Source organism: Gavialis gangeticus, unplaced genomic scaffold (assembly GCF_001723915.1).
Source record: "Gavialis gangeticus isolate Ggan-Ray unplaced genomic scaffold, GavGan_comp1, whole genome shotgun sequence".
NCBI classification, from domain to species: Eukaryota; Metazoa; Chordata; order Crocodylia; family Gavialidae; genus Gavialis; species Gavialis gangeticus.
Genome location: NW_017729004.1, coordinates 12862803 through 12882320, shown reverse-complemented (window position 1 = coordinate 12882320; position 19518 = coordinate 12862803). Strand labels below are relative to the sequence as shown.

The following is a 19518-nucleotide window of genomic DNA, read 5'->3' as shown; positions in this document are numbered from 1 at the left end:
ACCGGCAAGCATCCTCCACCCCTGCCTGGGGCTTCAGATGCTTCCCAATCATTTCGCAGGCATCCTACATGCAGGCCCAAAACCGGAGACTTGGGGCTCGGATGTCCCTGAATATTGCTTACCCTCAGCCACATGGCTAAAGGAGCAAGCTAGGGAGGAATCTCCCATTTCCATAAAGTCAGTGTAAAGCCAAGATCTTCCCACTGGAAGTGAAACTGGGAAACTTTGCCTCGGCCAGGTTACTACCTCCTGTGAGAAATGTGGTTTTCCCCTGCAACTAAGAAAACCACCTTAGTGGTCATGGTCTTTCCCTTGCCAGCAGCATCCCACATCTCAAGGAAGACTATCAGGCAGAGGTCAGAGTCTGGCAATATGTCCTATAGTCCTAGAGATAGCAGAAGTGATTAGTTCCTACTCAGATACAGTTTACTAGAAGCACACAGTACTCAGCAATTGGGTCCACTCATTATAGGCTGCATGCATCGCTCTGTGCAGCACTGCACACGAACACTTCTTCATCAGAAATCTTTGGAAATCTCTGTTTTGAAGTCTTTGTAAGGCATCAAGTTCTGCCTTATTTGTAACATTTTGATCATTCATACTAATGTGTACTTGGATGGGCATTAGGAAGCCAAAAAGCAGCGTCTTACCTTCTAGGGCACTGGTAATGATGCTGACGGCGCTCACTGCTCTTTGTCTTTGAAATGGTATATCAGAATGGTCCACTGCAAGGTGATGGGGCACTAAGAGCTGCTTCCTGCTTGCTTCCTCCGAGGGAGAAGTCTGTTTGAATGACAATAAGTAAAGTTACATACAAATCAGGACGAAGCCAGAGGCCAGAGGCAGACATGGGGCAACATTTTCAAAATTGCCCATGTGCCATTTTCAAAGCAATCAAGGGCACTTAGAAACACGGGTTCCTCCCTAAGTTAACAGGTTTCAGGCCACGTCACTTTTGAAAATGGCACTTTCACGCTTTTGAAAATTTTACCCCTTACTCTTGCTTGCACAGATCCAGACTGAATGTGTATAGGATGCAAGTGAGGACGAAGGGCATTTCTGACATCAGAGAAATAGCAATTGTGCTTCAGCAAGCTCTTTGCTTGTGAAAGAAGCCCTGCTTAATTACAATAATTATACCATTATTTCTGAAATGTGTTAACTGTTTAATTATATGGGTAGCAGCGGGAAAAGGGGTGTGACTAGCTCTTGGTGAACAATAGCTCCACTTACTGGCCTCTGATATCAAGTAAAGCAAATGCTAGGGGTGAGGAATGACTCCTCGTCACAAGGCTTTTCTTGGTCTGCAGTGTTGCCAGCTCTCAGGCATGTACCCCTCAGTCATGTAAGGTGTTATTTAAAGAAAACATGTAGCTTTCAAAGCCTTGTGGCTGCAAAGAAAACCCTGAAAAATATAAACCCCAAGGACAGAAACCAGAAGGCGAATCAACAGATCCCTACATGGATTATTATTATCATTTTATTTAATATTATTTTTAAGCCAATTTCATGATTGGTCGAAAGCTTGGCATTGGCCTTTCTGAACCAGCCAAGAATCCAGGACAGTTGCATGCATGTATCAAGCCTTGGATGTCATGCTCACAGGAACAGAAGCAGTGGGAATTACTGTAGTGCAAGCTGCTACTTCTAGAGTCAAATTCTGAGCCCTCTGCTCCTGCCAATACCGACACAGAAGAAAGGCAGGGACAAGTGCTGAGGATGGTAGGTGTGGAGAAAACTGTACCTCAGATGACGTGTATGACCTAGGGCAACTCTCTTAGCCTCTTTGTATCTCAGTTTTTCATCAGTAAAGTAGGGATAGCAGCTGTATGGTCGGCATTCATATATTAAAATCTGAGTCAGATACTATGATAATGTGGGCTATACAAACACCTAATGTAGACGGATGGGGCTGGACCACCCTTTTATAGTGAGACTTATGGACAGATGAAGGGAGGAGAGGCTTCCCTTCCTAATGCTGTGTATAGGGGTAAGAATGGCTGCTTTTGCCCTTGTCTGCAGTCAAGTGAGGTGCTTGTGTAAACTCCCCTGACCTGCCCAGACCTCCTTAGCTCTGAAATGATCCCAAGGAACCAGTGCAAGGCCTGTGTGTGCGGAGACCAACCTACAGGCCTTGTGGTTCTGCACAAGCTTTGTGTCCCAGGTGTTCCCTTTCCCAGCTCCAGTTCACAAAACCTCACTGGGTGCGTCTACACATGCTATTACAGCACATGTGTAAAGTGAAGAGCTTATTGCTCCATAGTTTCTTGCTCCTGGGTGTGTCGTTTGAACGTGAATCCAGGAGCACAGCACGTGGAGCCAGGGCAGAGCAGCCTGGCAAGAGGTGCTGGGGGTCAGCATGCCAGCCTGGAGCTATTTCCCCAGCTCAGTGTGCTGTGGAGGAGCTGGCTGGGGCACAAGGCAGCTTCAATGCAGGGCTAGCCAGCAGGGATCCCCCACACTGAAGCACCCTCATGCCACAGCCAGTCCCCCAATGTCTACACATGCGCTGCTGTGGAGCTTTTTACTCCGCAGCCGGATAGTACTTATATTCAAGTACTATCCTGCTGCAGAGTAAATCAGTTTACTCCAGCCTAACAGAGGTGCACATGATGCTGAGACGTTTACTGCACAGCTAATTAGTCAACTAATTTGGACGGGTTGATGTTGACCTGGGAGGGTGCGGGCAGTGGAGTCCCCCAGGGCTCGGTCCTTGGGCCGGTGCTGTTCAACATCTTCATTAGCGACCTGGACGAGGGTGTGGAGAGCATCCTGTTCAAGTTCGCTGATGACACCAAGCTGTGGGGTAAAGTGAATACACCGGCAGGCAGGGACCGCATCCAGGCAGACCTGGATAGGTTGGAGAAGTGGGCGGATCTGAACTGGATGCGGTTCAACAAGGACAAGTGCAGGGTGCTGCACCTGGGGAGAGGGAACCAGCACTATGGTTACAGGTTAGGGGCTGACCCTCTCAGCAGCACAGAGGCAGAGAGGGATCTTGGAGTCAGGATTGACTCCAGGATGAATACGAGTCACCAATGCGATGAAGCAATAGGCAGAGCCGACCGCACCCTGTCCTGCATCAATGGGGGCATCACTAACAGGTCCAGAGAGGTCTTGCTCTCGCTCTATGCGGCGCTGGTCAGGCCACAGCTGGAGTACTGTGTCCAGTTCTGGGCGCCGCACTTCAAGAGGAGTGGAGGAGCTGGAGAGGGTCCAGAGGAGGCCACTCATATGGTTGAGGGCCTCCATGGCCAGCCCTATGAGGAGAGGCTGAGGGACCTGAATCTCTTCAGTCTCCGCAAGAGGAGACTGAGGGGGGATCTTGTGGCTGCTACAACCTTATCAGGGGCCAGCAGCAGGGACTCGGGGAAAGTCTGTTCACCAGGGCTGCCCTTGGGGTCACCAGGAACAATGGCCACAAGCTGAGGGAGGAGAGGTTTAGGTTAGACAATAGGAAGAACTACTTCACGGTAAGGGTGGCCAGAGCCTGGAATAGGCTTCCCAGAGAGGTGGTGCTCTCACCTTCCCTGGAGATCTTCAAGAGGAGACTGGACAGGCACCTGCTGGGGTCTTATGACCCCTGCCACCCCCAGTGCTCCTTCCTGCCCATGGCAGGGGGTCGGACTAGATGATCTGTCTAGGTCCCTCCTGACTCATTGATTCTATGAACTGCGGAGTAAATCTCTTGTGTAGATGCACCCACTGAGACTGTGCACTGCCAGAGGTTTCCCCATTAGCCTCCTATGCCCCAGAGCCCCTCTTAAAGGGCACTTTCTCTAACAATAGAAGGGCTCTGGAAGAAAGATACTTTCTTTAGCTTCTACAAGTTGCTTTTCTTGTCTGTATTAGGAGCTCCTAACCCTTTTGTTATCTGTTCGCACAGCACCTGAGAGAATGAGGCCAGTGTGGGAACCGTTAGATGAGACTATGAATAATGGTGTTCTACAAATTCAGAGATAAAAATCTCAACTACTGAAAGACCTGGGAAGAGCAAGGTATTTTAAAATAACACTTCAGATATTGGCTAAAGCTGACCACCAGTCATGCTTTTCCTAAATGTAAATGTATATAAGCGTGCACGCGCGCGCGCACACGCACACAAACAAAGATTACAACAAGAGAATGTGTGTGGAGTCTCTTGTACTAGGGAAGTTAGATCAGTGCAAAACAGACAACTGGCAAAATCGTAAGTACAGCTACAACAGCAAGAGGAAAAATATTGTAACTAGAACCCATCAAAATATAATGACGTACATATGCACTGAGCAATTAGCAGTCAATCTGTCCCTGATTTATGGAGTAATGGAGTCAGAAGAGGTGTTTTAGATCAATCATCTGGCATTAATTCTACCCTCCAAAAATAAATAACCTCAAGAAACAAAGAAACCAAAATGTTTTATTAACGAAAAAAATTGACAAAATTACAGAGTCATTCATTTACACCATCTTGGAGTACACAACAAAATACATACAAGTGAAATAAAATATTACAAAAGAAAAAGAGACCAAGGAAACAAATTCCAAAGTGAAAAGAAATGGTAAAAAAAAAGAGATCAACACAAATGAACAAATCAGAAGAAACTACTCTTCAAATCTCTTCCATGCAGTGTGAGGCATAAGGAAATCTCCCATTTCAAATCATATAATCTTTCTACCTTTCTAACTCCCCCAGTTTAGCACGGGACAGTATCCATCCCATGGGAATCTTGTACAACCCCATCTAAAAGCGGCTTGACTCATTATTTCATATATTTCATAGACTTTCATAGACATTAGGGCTGAAAGGGACCTCGGAAGATCATTGAGTCCAGCCCCCTGCCCCAGGGGCAGGAAGTCAGCTGGGGTCAGGATTATGAAGAAGGGTGCTGCATCCCTGCTTGCTTGTGCAGAAGGGCTTATAATCAAGAAGCAAACCTTGCTTGCCCTTATTTGAAAGGTATTATTGATCTCAAGGAGCAAGGAAAATATACTTCTTATGGTCCAAAATTTCCACCAAGAAAGCTCAAGGTACAGACCACACTACTTTCCTAACCCAACTGCTTATGAGCCAGGTTTATAAGCAGTGTATAAAATGCAATATGTCATAGGATTTTGATGACATTTTAGGTTGAAAAGGATGAGCAACATGTCCACATAGGGTACGTTAACTCTGGAACAGACTTTTCACTTATTTACGGTAACACATCATTTCTAAACCAAATGGATGGTCAGGTTCCCCTCACAGTTGCTCCAGTCCTGAAGCTGGGCACGACTTTTTATTGCACTAGGCAGTACTTCATTGGCGGGTCTCAATTCCCTGCCAACCTGCTGCAAATGGGAGGTGAGTGGGCACCCCGTTCCTGCACTGCCCAGAGAGGCTGTGTCAGGGTCTGAAGGATGCTTGTACTTTGCTCTAAATAGCTCTACAGAAAACAAGAAAGCAGAAAAGTTCTCATCAGTGCAAGCCCTGAAGCATAATGAAGTTATTTAGGGATATTTAAGTTATTCTTGGATGTTCTTTGGAGGGAACATATATGTCTGTTTATTTTAGGACAGAGATAACTAATGGAGGTATGAGGAACTGGCAGCTCAGGCATTCAGAGACGGAACGGTTCCAAGGCCCAGGCAACTAGGGCAGTATACATTGCATTATCCTCACACAGGCATAATGGCTCTTGGTACTTATGTTTCAGGAGAAATTAAACAAAAACAACAACCCTTCTTACAGTAATGCAGGAGATCATTTTAAAATCCGGATATGAAACCACAGTGGAATTAAATAAAGATACCTCCAACAGGACAAGGCTATTTCTATTTTGTTAGCTGGTTCACTGGAAATGTTTTTCACTTGCATCAGCTTAATTCTATAGGGACAAATATACCGTTTGGTAATTTACATATAAATGAGGATATGTAACACTGAAAAATCATTTTGTTTGGAGTGCCCACAATTCTGAAGTGTGCCAGGGCTGCTGTGTGAAGATAGGCTTGTATATGGCAATATTTTAAAGGCCACACTTGGAACTGCTACAGCTTTAATTTTCCAAGTCCCATAAAAATCTTTTCAAGCATAAAAAGGGGTGGACAGGCCACCACACAAACAATGGACCCAATAGAGTGCCAGCACAAATATTGAACAAGATTGGAGGTGACTAGAATAGCACGCAACCTTGCAATAAAGAGTGTTAATTTTGTGGAAACCCCATTGTTCGGATAGATGCACTGTAAGCTAAAGCAGCTTGCAATAGTGGTGTCAAATTTGAATTATTAATTGCAGGTATATCTTCCCTCAGGATTTGCCTAAGCAAAGTTTGCAAATGAACTGAAACTGGCTACAATGTGAAAGCTGTACATGTGCAGAGGCAGCATTTGAAGGACTAGGAGGCCATTATTTTAGTTTCTGAGCTAGGTCTTGGCTGTGTAACTTATGAGGGGTGATTTTGGAATCACTTCTTTTGTTAACAAGCACTTTTTCTCTGAAAAGAGAAAGGGCTGGCATTTTGCCTTTTCACCAGTCTTGGAATAAGGTGAAGGGGGAGCGGGGGGAATCTCCTTGCAGCAGTCTCTGGCTCCCAAAAAACCCAAGTTCATGAACAAAACAGGTTTTTGATGAGTGAGAACCAAGGCCAAGACTAAAAAAAAAAAAAAAAGTTAATGAAAATGAAGCTTTTAAATTCTGTTTAGGAGTGTAAATAAGTGACCTTATTTTCAGAGGTGCCCAGCACCTACAGTTCTCAGGGAAAGCAACTGAACAGATTTTGCCATTTCGGTTATTTTAGGGAAATGGATTAAATTTGTTTGTCCACATACCCCTTTACCTGCGAAATATTACTGCTTGTACCCCCCACACCCAACACAACTCTGCAAAGTTCATTCCTTAGGAGAAATATCAACACTTAACAACACCGTTACTCAACACGTCTGGATCAGTCAGAAGCTCCACTGCCATTATTAAAAGCTGGGCACAGACCCCTGGGCAATGTGCAGCGTGCCCCCAGGGATACGCATACCTCAGTTTGAAAATCACTGTTGGGCAGGAAAAGATCTGACCAATAGGAGGCTCAGGAATTAGCATGTGTGAACATAGGCACCTTAACAGGACATCTAAAACCCTTTCTTTGGATGCTCAAATTGGCAATAAGGCACACGGAGCACTGGATCCACAGCTCACTGATATCAGAAGAAAAACTCCTGGGGGTTACAATGGGGTTTGGATCAGGCACTAACAGAGTATTTATTCCCCTTGGGGAAGTGCCGCTCTGACAGTCCTATCTGGAAACAGGGACCTCCACTTGAAAGCCGGCCTGGCTTCATCTCTCTCCCCCTGTTCAAAATCCAATTAAGCAGTGACTCTGCTCTTCTCATGAGCCCAGCGTGGATCTGATGGAGAGGCTGACTTCCTAATGCCACTGAAGCTGACCCTCAGCACATCAGCTACACAATATAAATATCAATGCTCCCACATGCTTGTGCCTAGCTCCAGCCCTGTACCAATTGCACCCGCCAAAATTAATGGTTTGACTGGACAAGAAGAGGCACTGTGAAGGATTATCACCAACTGGCTGCAGAAGAGAAGAGGGTGCAACGGTGTAGAGAACTTAACCTCTGTCGTTACTCTAGCTGGTGAATAGTAGCACCTTGCTATTGCTAAAGGATGCTTATTGCATCTGATATATCAAGCTATCAAAAATAGCACTGTTACAGTTCATTAAGTTAATTCAGTTCTATTCAGACTGATTACTATCTGGCATATGAGATGTTCTTCTAACCTTTTAAATAACTATCAAACACCAAGACACAACAAAGCAATTGGACACTTAAGTACAACTGACTTTAAGGCAGATGTACTGAAACTTAAGTTTGCAGTCTGACTTCAAGTTGTTTATTTAATTTACTATCCGTTTCTATTACAGACTAAGAACTGGACCTTCAGGCGCCCTAGGCTCAGAAAACTTGAGAAGTGGGGGAAGAGCATAACTTTAACCATCTTACACTATCAAGAGTAGCCAGAACCAGAGTGGAGCTGAGGATCTGGGCAGAAAGCTTCATTCAACACCTGATGTAAATCAAGGGTGTCTCTAATGAAGTCAAGGGAATTACACCATGTAAATAAAACTGGCATGATAACAGGACCAAGCCCCTTTTAACGCACTATCCTATGCACCTTGCTATAGATTAGAAATTTCCATGAGAGCTCACAAGAGGGTTGGCTTGGACTTCTTGCATCAAGCTTGCAAGCAATGCCTGGAATTCTATATCTCTTCTTCATTTGTACCTGAGCTACCATTGTTTGACACAGGGCTATCTTTGCCCAGGATGCCCGCAGATCATATTCTTATATTACTTTACTTTGCTCCCTATGTGGTTTTAATAGGTATCCTGACTACATGATGAAATATAAACCATGAGAATGGCATGCATGGGCGCCTGAGAACTTTGTCTCCCCTGCTTTTGCTTTTCAGGTGTTTTTATGTGGCACGGAAATATGAACAGGTGTGGTGAAGCGTGAAGAGCCTTGCAGCACACAAAAGCAATTGCTTTCACAGATATGGGGTTTCCTACAGAGGAGAGGGCACTCTTAGCATTAATTATGCTGCACATTTAACTCCATGGTGACTTAACACCTAATCCTTTGTCAAACAGGCAGAACGGCTTGCGTGAAGGCACAATGCTGTTAGAACAGATGTAGAAATGCACAGGCAGCCAGCACGCTGTCGCTGAACATCAGGCTCGCTGACTGAGAAGACCATCACAATAGGCAGGACTAATGGGCCTACACGTGGACCACTCGGATTGTGTGAGCTCTGCACTATTTTGCTCGTTGCATTTGGGAGTTAAATGGAGGAAGGAAAAGGGAAAGAAAACTTAGTTTTCCAGTGAAACAGCTTCACAACTCTCAGTGCCAAGTGGCTAGTGGAGCCTGGCACAGAAAACCTGCTTTGGAAATGGCCTTTGTAGCTTATACACGCCTCGAAGCAATATCCCACCATGGCAGCAGTGTGTCTACTAGCCCAGAGTTCAGAGGCTGTGGATGAAGCTCACAAGCCTGGACACCCAGGTGATGTGATACAGAATTCACTACCGCAGCAGAAGAAAAACAGAAGGGCATACAGTGTCCTAAACACAGACCGGTTCTTAACTTAGCCCAAGTCTGAGAGCTGAAATAACACAGAGCTGCCAAATTGTTCCTCAGGGCCTGAGTTACCGGATCTGACCTAAGTGCTAAGGAAGGAAAACTGCAACTGCTGACCAAGGAGGGCAGATGTTCAAAATCTGACAAGTGATTTGAGGTTTTTTAATATTTGGGTGCCCAGCTTGAGAAACCTTTAATGAGTTCTGAGTACCCAATTTCTGGAATTAAGGTCCGTTAAAATGCCTTAGATGGTACACTCAAAACTTGAGGTATCTCAGTCTTCTTATTTTGGAAATCTTGGCTTTGAATATATTCATAATAGCCTCTCAAAGTTTCCTAAAACAAGCCATAGACCTCCTGTCTCAGTGCCAAAACCCAAGTTAGATGCCTTAGCATCAAATCTATTCCACAACAATGAACACAGCAGGAGGACCTAGACACATGCCTATGCAGAGTCCTATCAGACAGTAGTTGCAAGATATGAATTCGCTGAAACCTAGTGCTGCTGTGAACCCACCATCCCAGAAACTATGCTGACATAGGGAAGAGGGTCTTCACATATAGGCTTGCTAACGTAGTGAGGAGGGCATTAAACTACATTCACCGGTGAGAGAAGAAAAAAGCCCAGGGGTAAGTAAAGAGCCAGGGGACCTGGATAAAAATGTAGTAAGGGGAAGCAACAGCAGAAGCCTAAAGTAATGTTCTTGGGAGAAGCAGAGGACAATGAGTGCTTATATACCACTGTGAGATGCATAGGGAACAACCAGGAGGAACTGGAGGACCTAGTACAAGCACAGAATAATGACCTCATTGGGATTACAGTGACGTGGTGGGATAATTCACTGACTGGGGAATGGTCACAGATGGGTACAGCTTGCTCATGAAGGATAGTTGGGAAAAATGGAGGAGGTGTTGCCTTGTATTTAAAAGCAACGTACATGTGTTCAGAGGGGCAGTAGGAAGTGGAAGGAGGCTTGTTGAAAGCCTTTGGGCAGAGGGGAGAGCAGCAGGGAGGATGTCATGGTAGGTGTCTACTACAGGCCACCAAACCAAAAGGAGGAGGTGAATGAGGCCCTCTTTAAACAACTGATGGGAGCTTCCAAACTGCAGGACTTGGTTCTCATGGGAGACTTTAATTATTGGGACATCTGCTGGGAGGGAAACACAACACTGCACAAGCTGTCTGGCAGATTCCCAGGGTGTGCTGGGGATACATTTTTGATATAGGAGAACATGACAACTAGGTTGGGGTGGGGAGGGGGGGTGAGCTTGTTTCAACTTGCTGCTCACAACCAGATTAGGAAGAACCTTCTGGCTGTGCGGGAGGTCAAGGATTGGAACAGGCTACCGAGAGAAGTGAAATCTCCATCCCTGGAGATTTTCAAGAGTGGGTTGGACAGATGTTTGACTGGGATGGTCTAGTCAGGGAAGATAACCTTGTGAGATCCCTTCCACCCTTACTTTCCTACAGTCAGTTAACTACCCTCGTACTTCAAGCAGGGATCCTTTCAAGTCAGGAGTTACAGATTAGTTAGACCATAAGCTCGTTAGGGTAGGGAGCCTATTTTTCTTCTGTTCTAATGTGTCCCCTAGCACAACGCTTCAAATCATGCCAACAAATAAGAGCAACACAAACAGTACCAGAAGGAGGCTTGCAACTTCTTATTGTTTTTCCAGAGCTGTCAAACCAGAACCTAGCATGAACCACCAGATTCATTTCCAAAGGACTGACAACAATGAAAATAATTTGCAGACAACAAACCAAGAGAAGAACCATTTCATCTCCAAGCACCCAGCACTGGTCGGCTTATGAGCTGTTTGGCATTTGCTCCCCAGTTCACCCTGTGCATAGTCCTTATGGCTCCTTTAAAGAATGAATCTGTAAGGAGAATGGGCTCCCTGCCAATTAGCTTTTATCTCCAGCTCACATTTTCTGGATAGATTAGATACCAAACCTATTTCACAGAAGACACAACATCCTTCCCATTGCATCATCAAATCAACATCTGTTGCTATAGCACCTCGCTGTTATTTCCTAGACAACCACAAATGTGCCAGCAGGGCTCTCACTCACGACCCAGTCCAGGTCATTTTTAATATATATATTTTTAAAAGGGTAGAGGCTGGTGAATGAGAAGAAATGCTGGCAGAGCTCAAAGTTTTCCAGACACCTCAGGGCTCAATTCTGAAAAGCCCAAAGACTTGCTGTGAAGACCCAAGAGCTCTCACTATCTGCTTTTCCCACCAGCAGTTCAGGGAGGAGATGCACACCACAGGGATGATACCAACAGATTAAAAAGAAAAGAACCAGCAGCAATCACTGAAGTATGAACATTTTTCTAATTTGGTTCAGATCATTTTCACAAATATACAGCTAAATGACCCTTCACAGGCACCATACTCTGTGGCTATTCTGCCTTCAACATGTGTCATACAAAATTAAACCAAGTAAAGTACATTTTAAAAGGTTCTAGGTTGCTGTCCTGGATGAACCTTAATGATAGATAAACACAATTAATTAAAAAAAAATAATTTCTACACTGCATTATCTCAGAATCCCATTATTTGTATGATTAATTATGTCATTTATCTTAATGGTTTATTTTTGTCTTTCATTTTTATTATTGGGAAGCATAATACTTTTCCCCCTTTCCTCCAGATGGTGCATTGTAATTAATGAAATAAATGTCTTGATGTATGTGCTATGCAGTGTAACCAAATGTTGCCCTTCAATCCTGAACCAATGGACCTCGCTGTGTGTTACGGGGTCTACCTCTTAGAGAGGCAAACCAAAAATCTCGGCCAAGAGTTCAGAACTCATACCTGGATTTTGTGGGACATTCATGGTACAGTGCCTGCATTCACTGTTAAATGCCTGTACTTCTATCAGGCTCTCACTGGGGTGCATAAAACATTGTGACCTACCCACTGCTGGCTGTCAGAGCCAGCTTTCTACTGCATTTACATAAAAGTAAAACTTGACGTAACAAAATGTGAAATACAGTAGAGGTGCAAGTACCTACGACAACTACCGTGCCTTTAATGTGGGGAACAGAAAGCAGAACATGACTACAAGGCTGCACTCCCACCCACCCTGCTGCAATCAAAGTGCTCCTCAGCCTCATCTAGAGAAGTGGAGTCAAGCCCCTTCCAAGGCTCACAGGGAGGTGCTTATGGAGCAGTCCCCAAATGAAGGGTCTGCGACTGTGCCAGCCCGTTGCATTAGCCATGTATGAGAGGTTTCACCCTGGGCGCATCTACACAAGACATTTACTGTGGAGTTGCCCAATTAGTTCTGCAGTAGACATCTTTCCTATTAGGCTGCAGGAAACTAATAAACCCTGCAGCAGGTTAGCACTTTTGGTGTGCGGCAGTGCATGAGTAGATACTAATGGGGCTGGCTGGGGCACAAGGATGCTTCAGTGTGGGGGTTGCCTACTGGTTAGCTCCGCACTGAAGCACCCTTATGCACTGGCCAGCCCCTCTGCAGCACGTTGAGCTTGGTTGGAGCAGCTCTAGCCATGTGTAAACATGGCACTGGGAAGCAATAAACTCCAGTGCAATATGTGCTGGAGTTTATTGCTGCGCATTAATATGTGCGTGTAGATGCACCCCCTGAAGACTTGTGTGAAGACCTGTCACATGTTATTGCCCAGTTCTAATAATCTGACATGGTCTGCCTGGAGTGGACCTGGTTACTGATGTGGTATTACTACACCATCCCCTTCTATCTGGCATTTCCAATGTCAGCTGAGATGTCTCCCAACGGATTCACATTCATAAAAACATCACCCTTGCTATTTTTATTGCATTTATTTAACTAATGTGTTCCTTCCTTAGAGGAAAGCAGATTGTTTCAACTACACTGCTACACCAACAGTGCGCCAACAGTGCAAAGGCTATGCCTGCGAGAAGCCAAATCCCAGCTAGCCATCCACTGTTCTCAATTGACATTTATTTAAACTGGATGTGAAAGGCCCTCTGGTAGCTACCTGGGACCTTTCACTCATGCCCTCCCCAGGCAGCTGTGCATTTGACTGAACGTTTGGATACAAAAAAGGCCAGAACCCATTCAAGTTGGAGGGCCTAGGCTGGCATGACATACCCATACAAGATATTTAAAAGTACTGGTTTTGGAGGCTGGGCAACATCAGAGTTTCACAAGGCAGAAGGAACGCACCAGAGAGAAAGCAGCACCTGACAAATGGAGCAGCAGGGAATTTTTGTTTCATTTACAGTCATATTTAGAGTCGCACAAGGAAAATCCAAACACAAGAATTAGCCTCCACGCAGCATGCCAAGAATAAATCCCCATAAGGGACTTATGGGCTGCCCCAGAGTCTGCACATGGGGTAGAGACAGCACCAGATTTGGCCTTTGATCTTCATGCTGTCTCTGCCTGGTGGGTTTTGGCAACTGATTGGAGGCTGCACCTTGTTTAAAGATGCTACAGTAAATGCCAGTAACACTGAGGAAAGAACCAGGCACGTGAACCATATGTGAAAAATCGGACCGTACTCACCGTGTCACCTGTCCCAGGTTTTTCCATAACAACTGAAGGCAGCAGTAACCCCGTTGGAGAGGCTGGGTCTGGGTTATGTGCCCCGGTGCCTCCTTCCACCAAGGAAACCACGCCGTTGCAGTCCACTGAGCTGTTTCTCTTGCCAGTGTGTGTGTAGCTGGGCGTAGCTGGGTAAGACATGTGGCTTGCTTGACTCTGCATGCTTGGGCATCTCCCCAGCCTAGGAACTAAGAATGAGCCACGGTGGCTTTCGGTTTCCCCAGCAGTACTGATCTCGTCGTCGGCAAAATCTGTTTCAGAGCCGGTGTCTCTGCCTCGGAGTCGGAAACTGAATACGCTTCCATGGCTGGCTTTGCGCTTCAGCAAATTTGTACTGGGACCATAACTAATGCCAAGGAGAGTCTGGAAACCCCCAGAAGGGAAAAAGGGGAAAGAGAAGTAATATTTTGCAACACATTTTTGGGAGCGAGGAAGGTTTTGTGTTTCTTCAGCTATACTGGGAGACCAGCAAGTGCTGTTTTAAACCAAGTGGCTCAGAGAAAGATTTGATTTAGATCTGTTAACCTGAGCAGCATTTAGAATTTGAATAATTGTTCCTACCCACAGGGTATTTTTTTAATACATCGCAGTTAAAGACACACTGCAACATGAAGGGTGAAGGCTGTGTACACCTAGCAGAAGGATACTTCCTTTGCTCCTGCTCCTTCCTCATCTGATAAGCATGACAAGATGTGGGAAAGTAGTATGAGAAGCAGAAGACTGGGGCAGTTTGGGGAGGCCAACCCCAGTTTATAGTGCAATCAAACATCTTCACAGAGGGCTAGGGAATGAACTCGGGAGTGGGATGTCAAGAGATAAAGGAGAAAGGTAGGAGAAGAAATTACAGGGTAAATGTAGAGAAGAAAAGGGAGGGAGGGAGGAAGAAGAAGAAGAAAAAGAAGAAGAAGAAGAAGAAGAAGAGGCGGACTAAAAAAAAGGCAGAATAAAGAAAAATGACTTGATACCTCGTGGATTAAATACCCTGATGTAAGTGTATTGCTGGCATTTGCAATGGGCTCGTCACCAAATACATGATGGTATCCTTGACAGCCATGGGTGGATCCAGGATTTACTAAAGGGGGCCATAGTGACAAGGTGCAGCTGGAGCACCTGGGCCAGTGGGGGACACCAAGTAGCTGAACAGGGAACAGAAAGGAGAGGGACCCACTTGCCACTGTTGCTGTCCACAGCTTACCTGGGAGCAGGGGGAGCCCCAGATCTGGTCCTCCCCTACTTCAGTTGGGGACCTGAGTTCAAACAGGGTGACAGCACACAGATTCCTCCTTCCAGTGCCTGCACCCAGCCCAACACTCCCCTCCATCCCCAGCCCTCTCCCTTATGTCCCCCACTGCCTGAGAGTAGGTGCTGGGGAAAGGAACATGCATGCCACTGCTACTGTCCCCAGCCAAGCCCAGCACCCCACACAGCAGTCCCCACAGACCCTGGCTGGCGCAGAGCAGGAGCAGCTCTGGAGCACTCCCTGTGTCTGTTGGCAAGGGACAATGGCAGCAGTGACAGGGGTGGGGGGTGTTCCTCCTCCCAGTGCCAGCTCCTGGCCAGCAAGTGACATGGCAGTGGTGGCAGGGAGGAGATGCAGGATGAAGAAACCCACCCACAGGCCTGCCAGGCCTGGCCTGGCACCTTGTGCCGCCACATCCCACATCTGGAGTGGGGCAGGAGTGGCTCTGGGGATCCCCCTACGCCTGGGTCGGGGGGGCAGCAGCAGTGGCAGCAGAAGTGGGGTTTGATCCCCCCTGGATCCACTCCTATTAACAGCTACATAGGATTGCTGAAGATGATACCATAACATTAGCTACCAAGAATAGAAAGATGAGAGAGCATCAGCTGTGGTGAAGCCCAATCTTAAATGTTAAAAAAAAAAAGAACCCCTCTCCCCCGCCAAACCTGAAAAGAGACACTGATTTACTGAAATAAATTTAGTAAAATATGTAAAGTTTTAAAGTCTTTCCCTTCTCTGCTGTCAGTAAAAGGAGACTAAATGGAGGAAGCGTATTTGAGTGCACATTAGGATTTCTTTTTCTCCATTTGTTAGCTTTAGCAGAACATTTTATGATCCAAATGCTCACTGATAGGGATCAAACTTTTCTGGATCACTCCCCAGTCAGACTATGATCTCACTTCCCCTAGAACACAGCATTAAATTGAGTGCTACCTGATTTATGCCAGTGCAATTAAGATACTGTAGTACTAATAAATGCATTATATAGGGTGACACCTCATTTTGACTGCTACTGATTGCTAACTGGTCAAAACTCCATTTCTGGGTTTCCATAATACAGTCACTGAATCTGATTCCTTATGGCAATGTGCTTACAGCAGCTCAGATATCATCTGTATGGTGATGACTCAGCCTTGATCCCTCCAACCATGCTAGGCATAGCTTTACAAAGAAGATTTACTATAAGCCTTGAAATGTTTCTTCTATGTTTCTCATGCATATAACATCCAGGGGCAAGAAAAGAAATCAAGAACTATTAATCTAAGAAATACACTGATAAATATGCAGCTCTGATTCAAGTTCATTCTGGAACCTGGAATCTTGAAACTCATTCAAAATGAAATAAAAGAGCAATTATTTTATCATAAACAATGGCATACTTAGAAAAGAAACCCACTCACCTAATTAAACAACAACAAAACCTTTGGGATAATGAAAACTGGGTGGCATTTTTAGAAGACTGGCTGTATGTAAATTTTGAAAGCTAGGAAGCCATTACTTTGTCACATCTACTTACATCACTTACATGTCTTCTCTGCACTTTTTATGGTTGCCAAATGTTCCTAAATTTACTGACAATAAAGCATTAAAAGACTGACATCATTATATGGCCTTTCACCACTAACATATTAGTACTTTAAACTCTGCCCCTATAAAGCATAGACAATGCTAATATATGAAGCTGCTTATCATCAGTTGATGTTGCATTAGTTGCAGATTGATATTCACAATCCTCAGTAATATTTATATTTTTTGGAACAATACTTGTACCCCAGTTCTGCTTTTTTTTTCCCTACAAGACAAAGTGAAAACAGTGCCAGAAAGTTTTTACTTAAAGGTGACTAATGAAAGAATAGAAAAGGGCAATCTTTAAGGTTTTTCTTTGTATGTCAGGAAAAAAAAATAGAACAAATGCAACTTCTTTTATTAGCTTTGCAGGTTACTTCTAAGAATATTACTAGCTCTGCTAAAGGCATGAATAATAGAGGGGAATTGATATTTTTGACTGTTTTTTTTTCCCACTGGAAAGGGAAATTCTGTATTTTTAAAAAAAAATCCCTTAAAAACAGTTGGCAAAATACTTTAGAGGGGACTTTTTATAGACTCTCAAATTAAAGAGTTGATAAGTTTCTCCCTACCAGTTTAACATAGAATTTGCGTGATCCAGGAATGATGGCCAGTGTCTAATCCTTGGTTTTTGCTGTAAAGTTTAATTACAGTACTCCCATTCAGAACCCAGATTGTCCATCAAAGCACAAAATGAAATAAATCACCGCTGACATTTCTGATCATGGCTTACCATTCTTCTCTGACTGCCATCGTACTCAGGTTTGGGAACCTTTTGGTCTTCTCCACAATCTTCTGCCCCCGTTGACTTCTTTTTCTTTCTCCTATTTCTTCTTTCTTTGGCATTTTTAGATGCTAAAGGTGACATTTCCAAAGAGCTAAGTGACAAGGAGTCGATTCCCTTAGCAGCCAGCGCCTGCAATAATGGAGACAGCAGACACCATTTGTGAGGACAGAAATCAAGCAAGCTGTAATGATCTGTACTACAATTGTTTCTTATTGATACGTTTCATTTTATATGGTAGTTAAAATATTTAAGGCGGCACTGGGTCACAATATTTAACTTTAAAACCACTCCACTTGGTTGGAACTTGTTTAATAAAAACCTATTAGCTTCCCTATTTCAGTGCTGGAAATTTTCTGTTTTCCTTGCCCAGTAGCAGGCTCACCAGCAGGTAATTCAGGATAATGAGTTGCTAGGTCTCAGTGTGGGAGTGCTCGTGTGTAAGCCATGTCTTCATCCAGGCAGTCTACTCCTTACTTAGGCTTTGGCAGAGACAATACAGAAGAACAGTGTTTACTCAAGATCTAGATCTATTAGCATTCAACAGTTAGTGCAGTCGAATGAATGGACAATATGGTGTACACACCTGGAGGTGCATGCACACATACACTATGTCACCTGTATACCTGCCAACCAAAATCAGCCAGGGTAGTAGTATTTTAAGCCTATCAAGCCCTAGCCAAACTCCTGTAATCAAGGCTGAATAGGGGGGAAGTGCCTACCACTGAGGGACCTCTTTAGCCTTTGCAGGCATATACTCGCAAGACCCAGTAATTCAGCTGGCACATTTTAGAAGCACAATCTTATCCCCAGCAGTGGTAGAGCTAACTCTGATTAGGGATCAGAGGCAGTGAATATATACCCTGGGCATGAAAGGAGATAAGATGAACTGTACCATGTCATGTGCCTCAGCACCATGTGCTCTACACCAGCTCCCTTACAGAATCACTGTGCAAAAGTATGGCAACAGAAGAGCTGCTGGAAGCCCCAGCAGAAGCCAAATCTGCAAGCCTGGCAACATTACGCAAGTCTTGAAAAGCAAGGTGATAGCCAGGAAAGAAGAAATCAACACCTTGGAAAAGATTCTGCCACCCAATGTTAACATGGGTGAAAACAGCCAAGCATTTGCAGCAGCATAAAACTGGGAGATGGGCCACTCCATAAAGGCGGATAGAGATTTGAAAAGAAACAGTCCATCTTCGGGATGCCAGTCTATTAGAAGGGGCTACTTCCATTTAATGTCTGCCTTTTACTCTTTTCTCAGCCAGAGCAGAGAAGGCACTAACATAACAAATGACAAAATCCTACAGGTTCTCAAGCACAGAACAAACGCACAAATCCTCCTCATTATTGTCTGCAAGACACCAGCATCTAACAAACAGCCAGCTCTGAGAAACTGAATATTCCCTCCTCCCACAGGCATCAGTTCAAGTAATGCAGGGAAAGTGCAGGTACTTAAGAGTCGTAAAAGGAATCAATCATGTATTTCAAAGAGTGCGGGCAGCTCCCTTTATCCTCCATCAAACGGAGAGTTCAGCACAGCAGCACAATTTAATTCCTCTGAGATATATCTGCCATGAACAAACTGCTTACAGTGGAGAAGGAGAAGGAGATTTCATACTCTGGTCTGGGCCATTATTCTAATAGACCATTGGGTTTTTGCATCAGTTGATTTTATTGCTATGCTGAGGTACTTTTCAAAGTCTGCTGGTGTTCAGTTTGGGCTTAGGACTGTGTTAAACCAATTATACAAGCTGACAGAAAGACTCCAAGCAGGCCTATCAATTCTAACTGTGTTCTCTTTTTATTATCTAGCATAGTCATGGGTTTGAAGTGTTTCAATTTTCCTTTGTGCTTGCCATCGTATTTTCGTTATCTAGAAAAGAGTATAGACAGTACTATAAAGGTTATCTGACACTTCCTATTATATGATGCTATTTTCATTCCCCTATAGCTTTGCCTAACTGTTAACTATTTGGGCTGAAACTTTCCATCCTGGGTGTCTTTTTCCAGCTGAAGTATTAGAAAATTTAATCTGAAATCATTTGAGAACGAGGCTGGGGAAACATTACATTGTTTTGCTCATGTTAAAAAAGTTGGCAACTTTTTCTTTATAAAGCTCTGGCACTCCCATTCTTTGGAGCAGGGGCTGAAATCTGCCCAGGGAGAATGGTCTGAGGGGGTTTTTTTGTTTGGTTATTTTGTTGTTGTTGTTGTTGCTATTTCCATTAAAATCGACCTAACTTTGGTTA

General features: G+C 44.5%; 1 protein-coding gene and 1 long non-coding RNA gene across 2 annotated transcripts in view; one reads left to right on the top strand and one right to left on the bottom strand.

The window, feature by feature from the left end:
• The window catches only part of LOC109291212 (sodium channel protein type 5 subunit alpha-like), a 374712-nt gene that overhangs the window by 174023 nt on the left and 181171 nt on the right, over positions 1-19518 (bottom strand). The window contains exons 11-13 of the mRNA XM_019508100.1: positions 17216-17398; positions 13638-14039; positions 651-783 (exon numbers count right to left, since the gene is read on the bottom strand). Of these exons, the coding sequence (XP_019363645.1) occupies positions 651-783; positions 13638-14039; positions 17216-17398 (718 nt within the window). The remainder of the gene's footprint in view (positions 1-650; positions 784-13637; positions 14040-17215; positions 17399-19518) is intronic.
• On the top strand, positions 3370-16060 carry LOC109291213. The gene is made up of 3 exons (XR_002095773.1): positions 3370-3379; positions 10473-10554; positions 16048-16060. It is a non-coding gene; the product is annotated as an uncharacterized LOC109291213 (long non-coding RNA).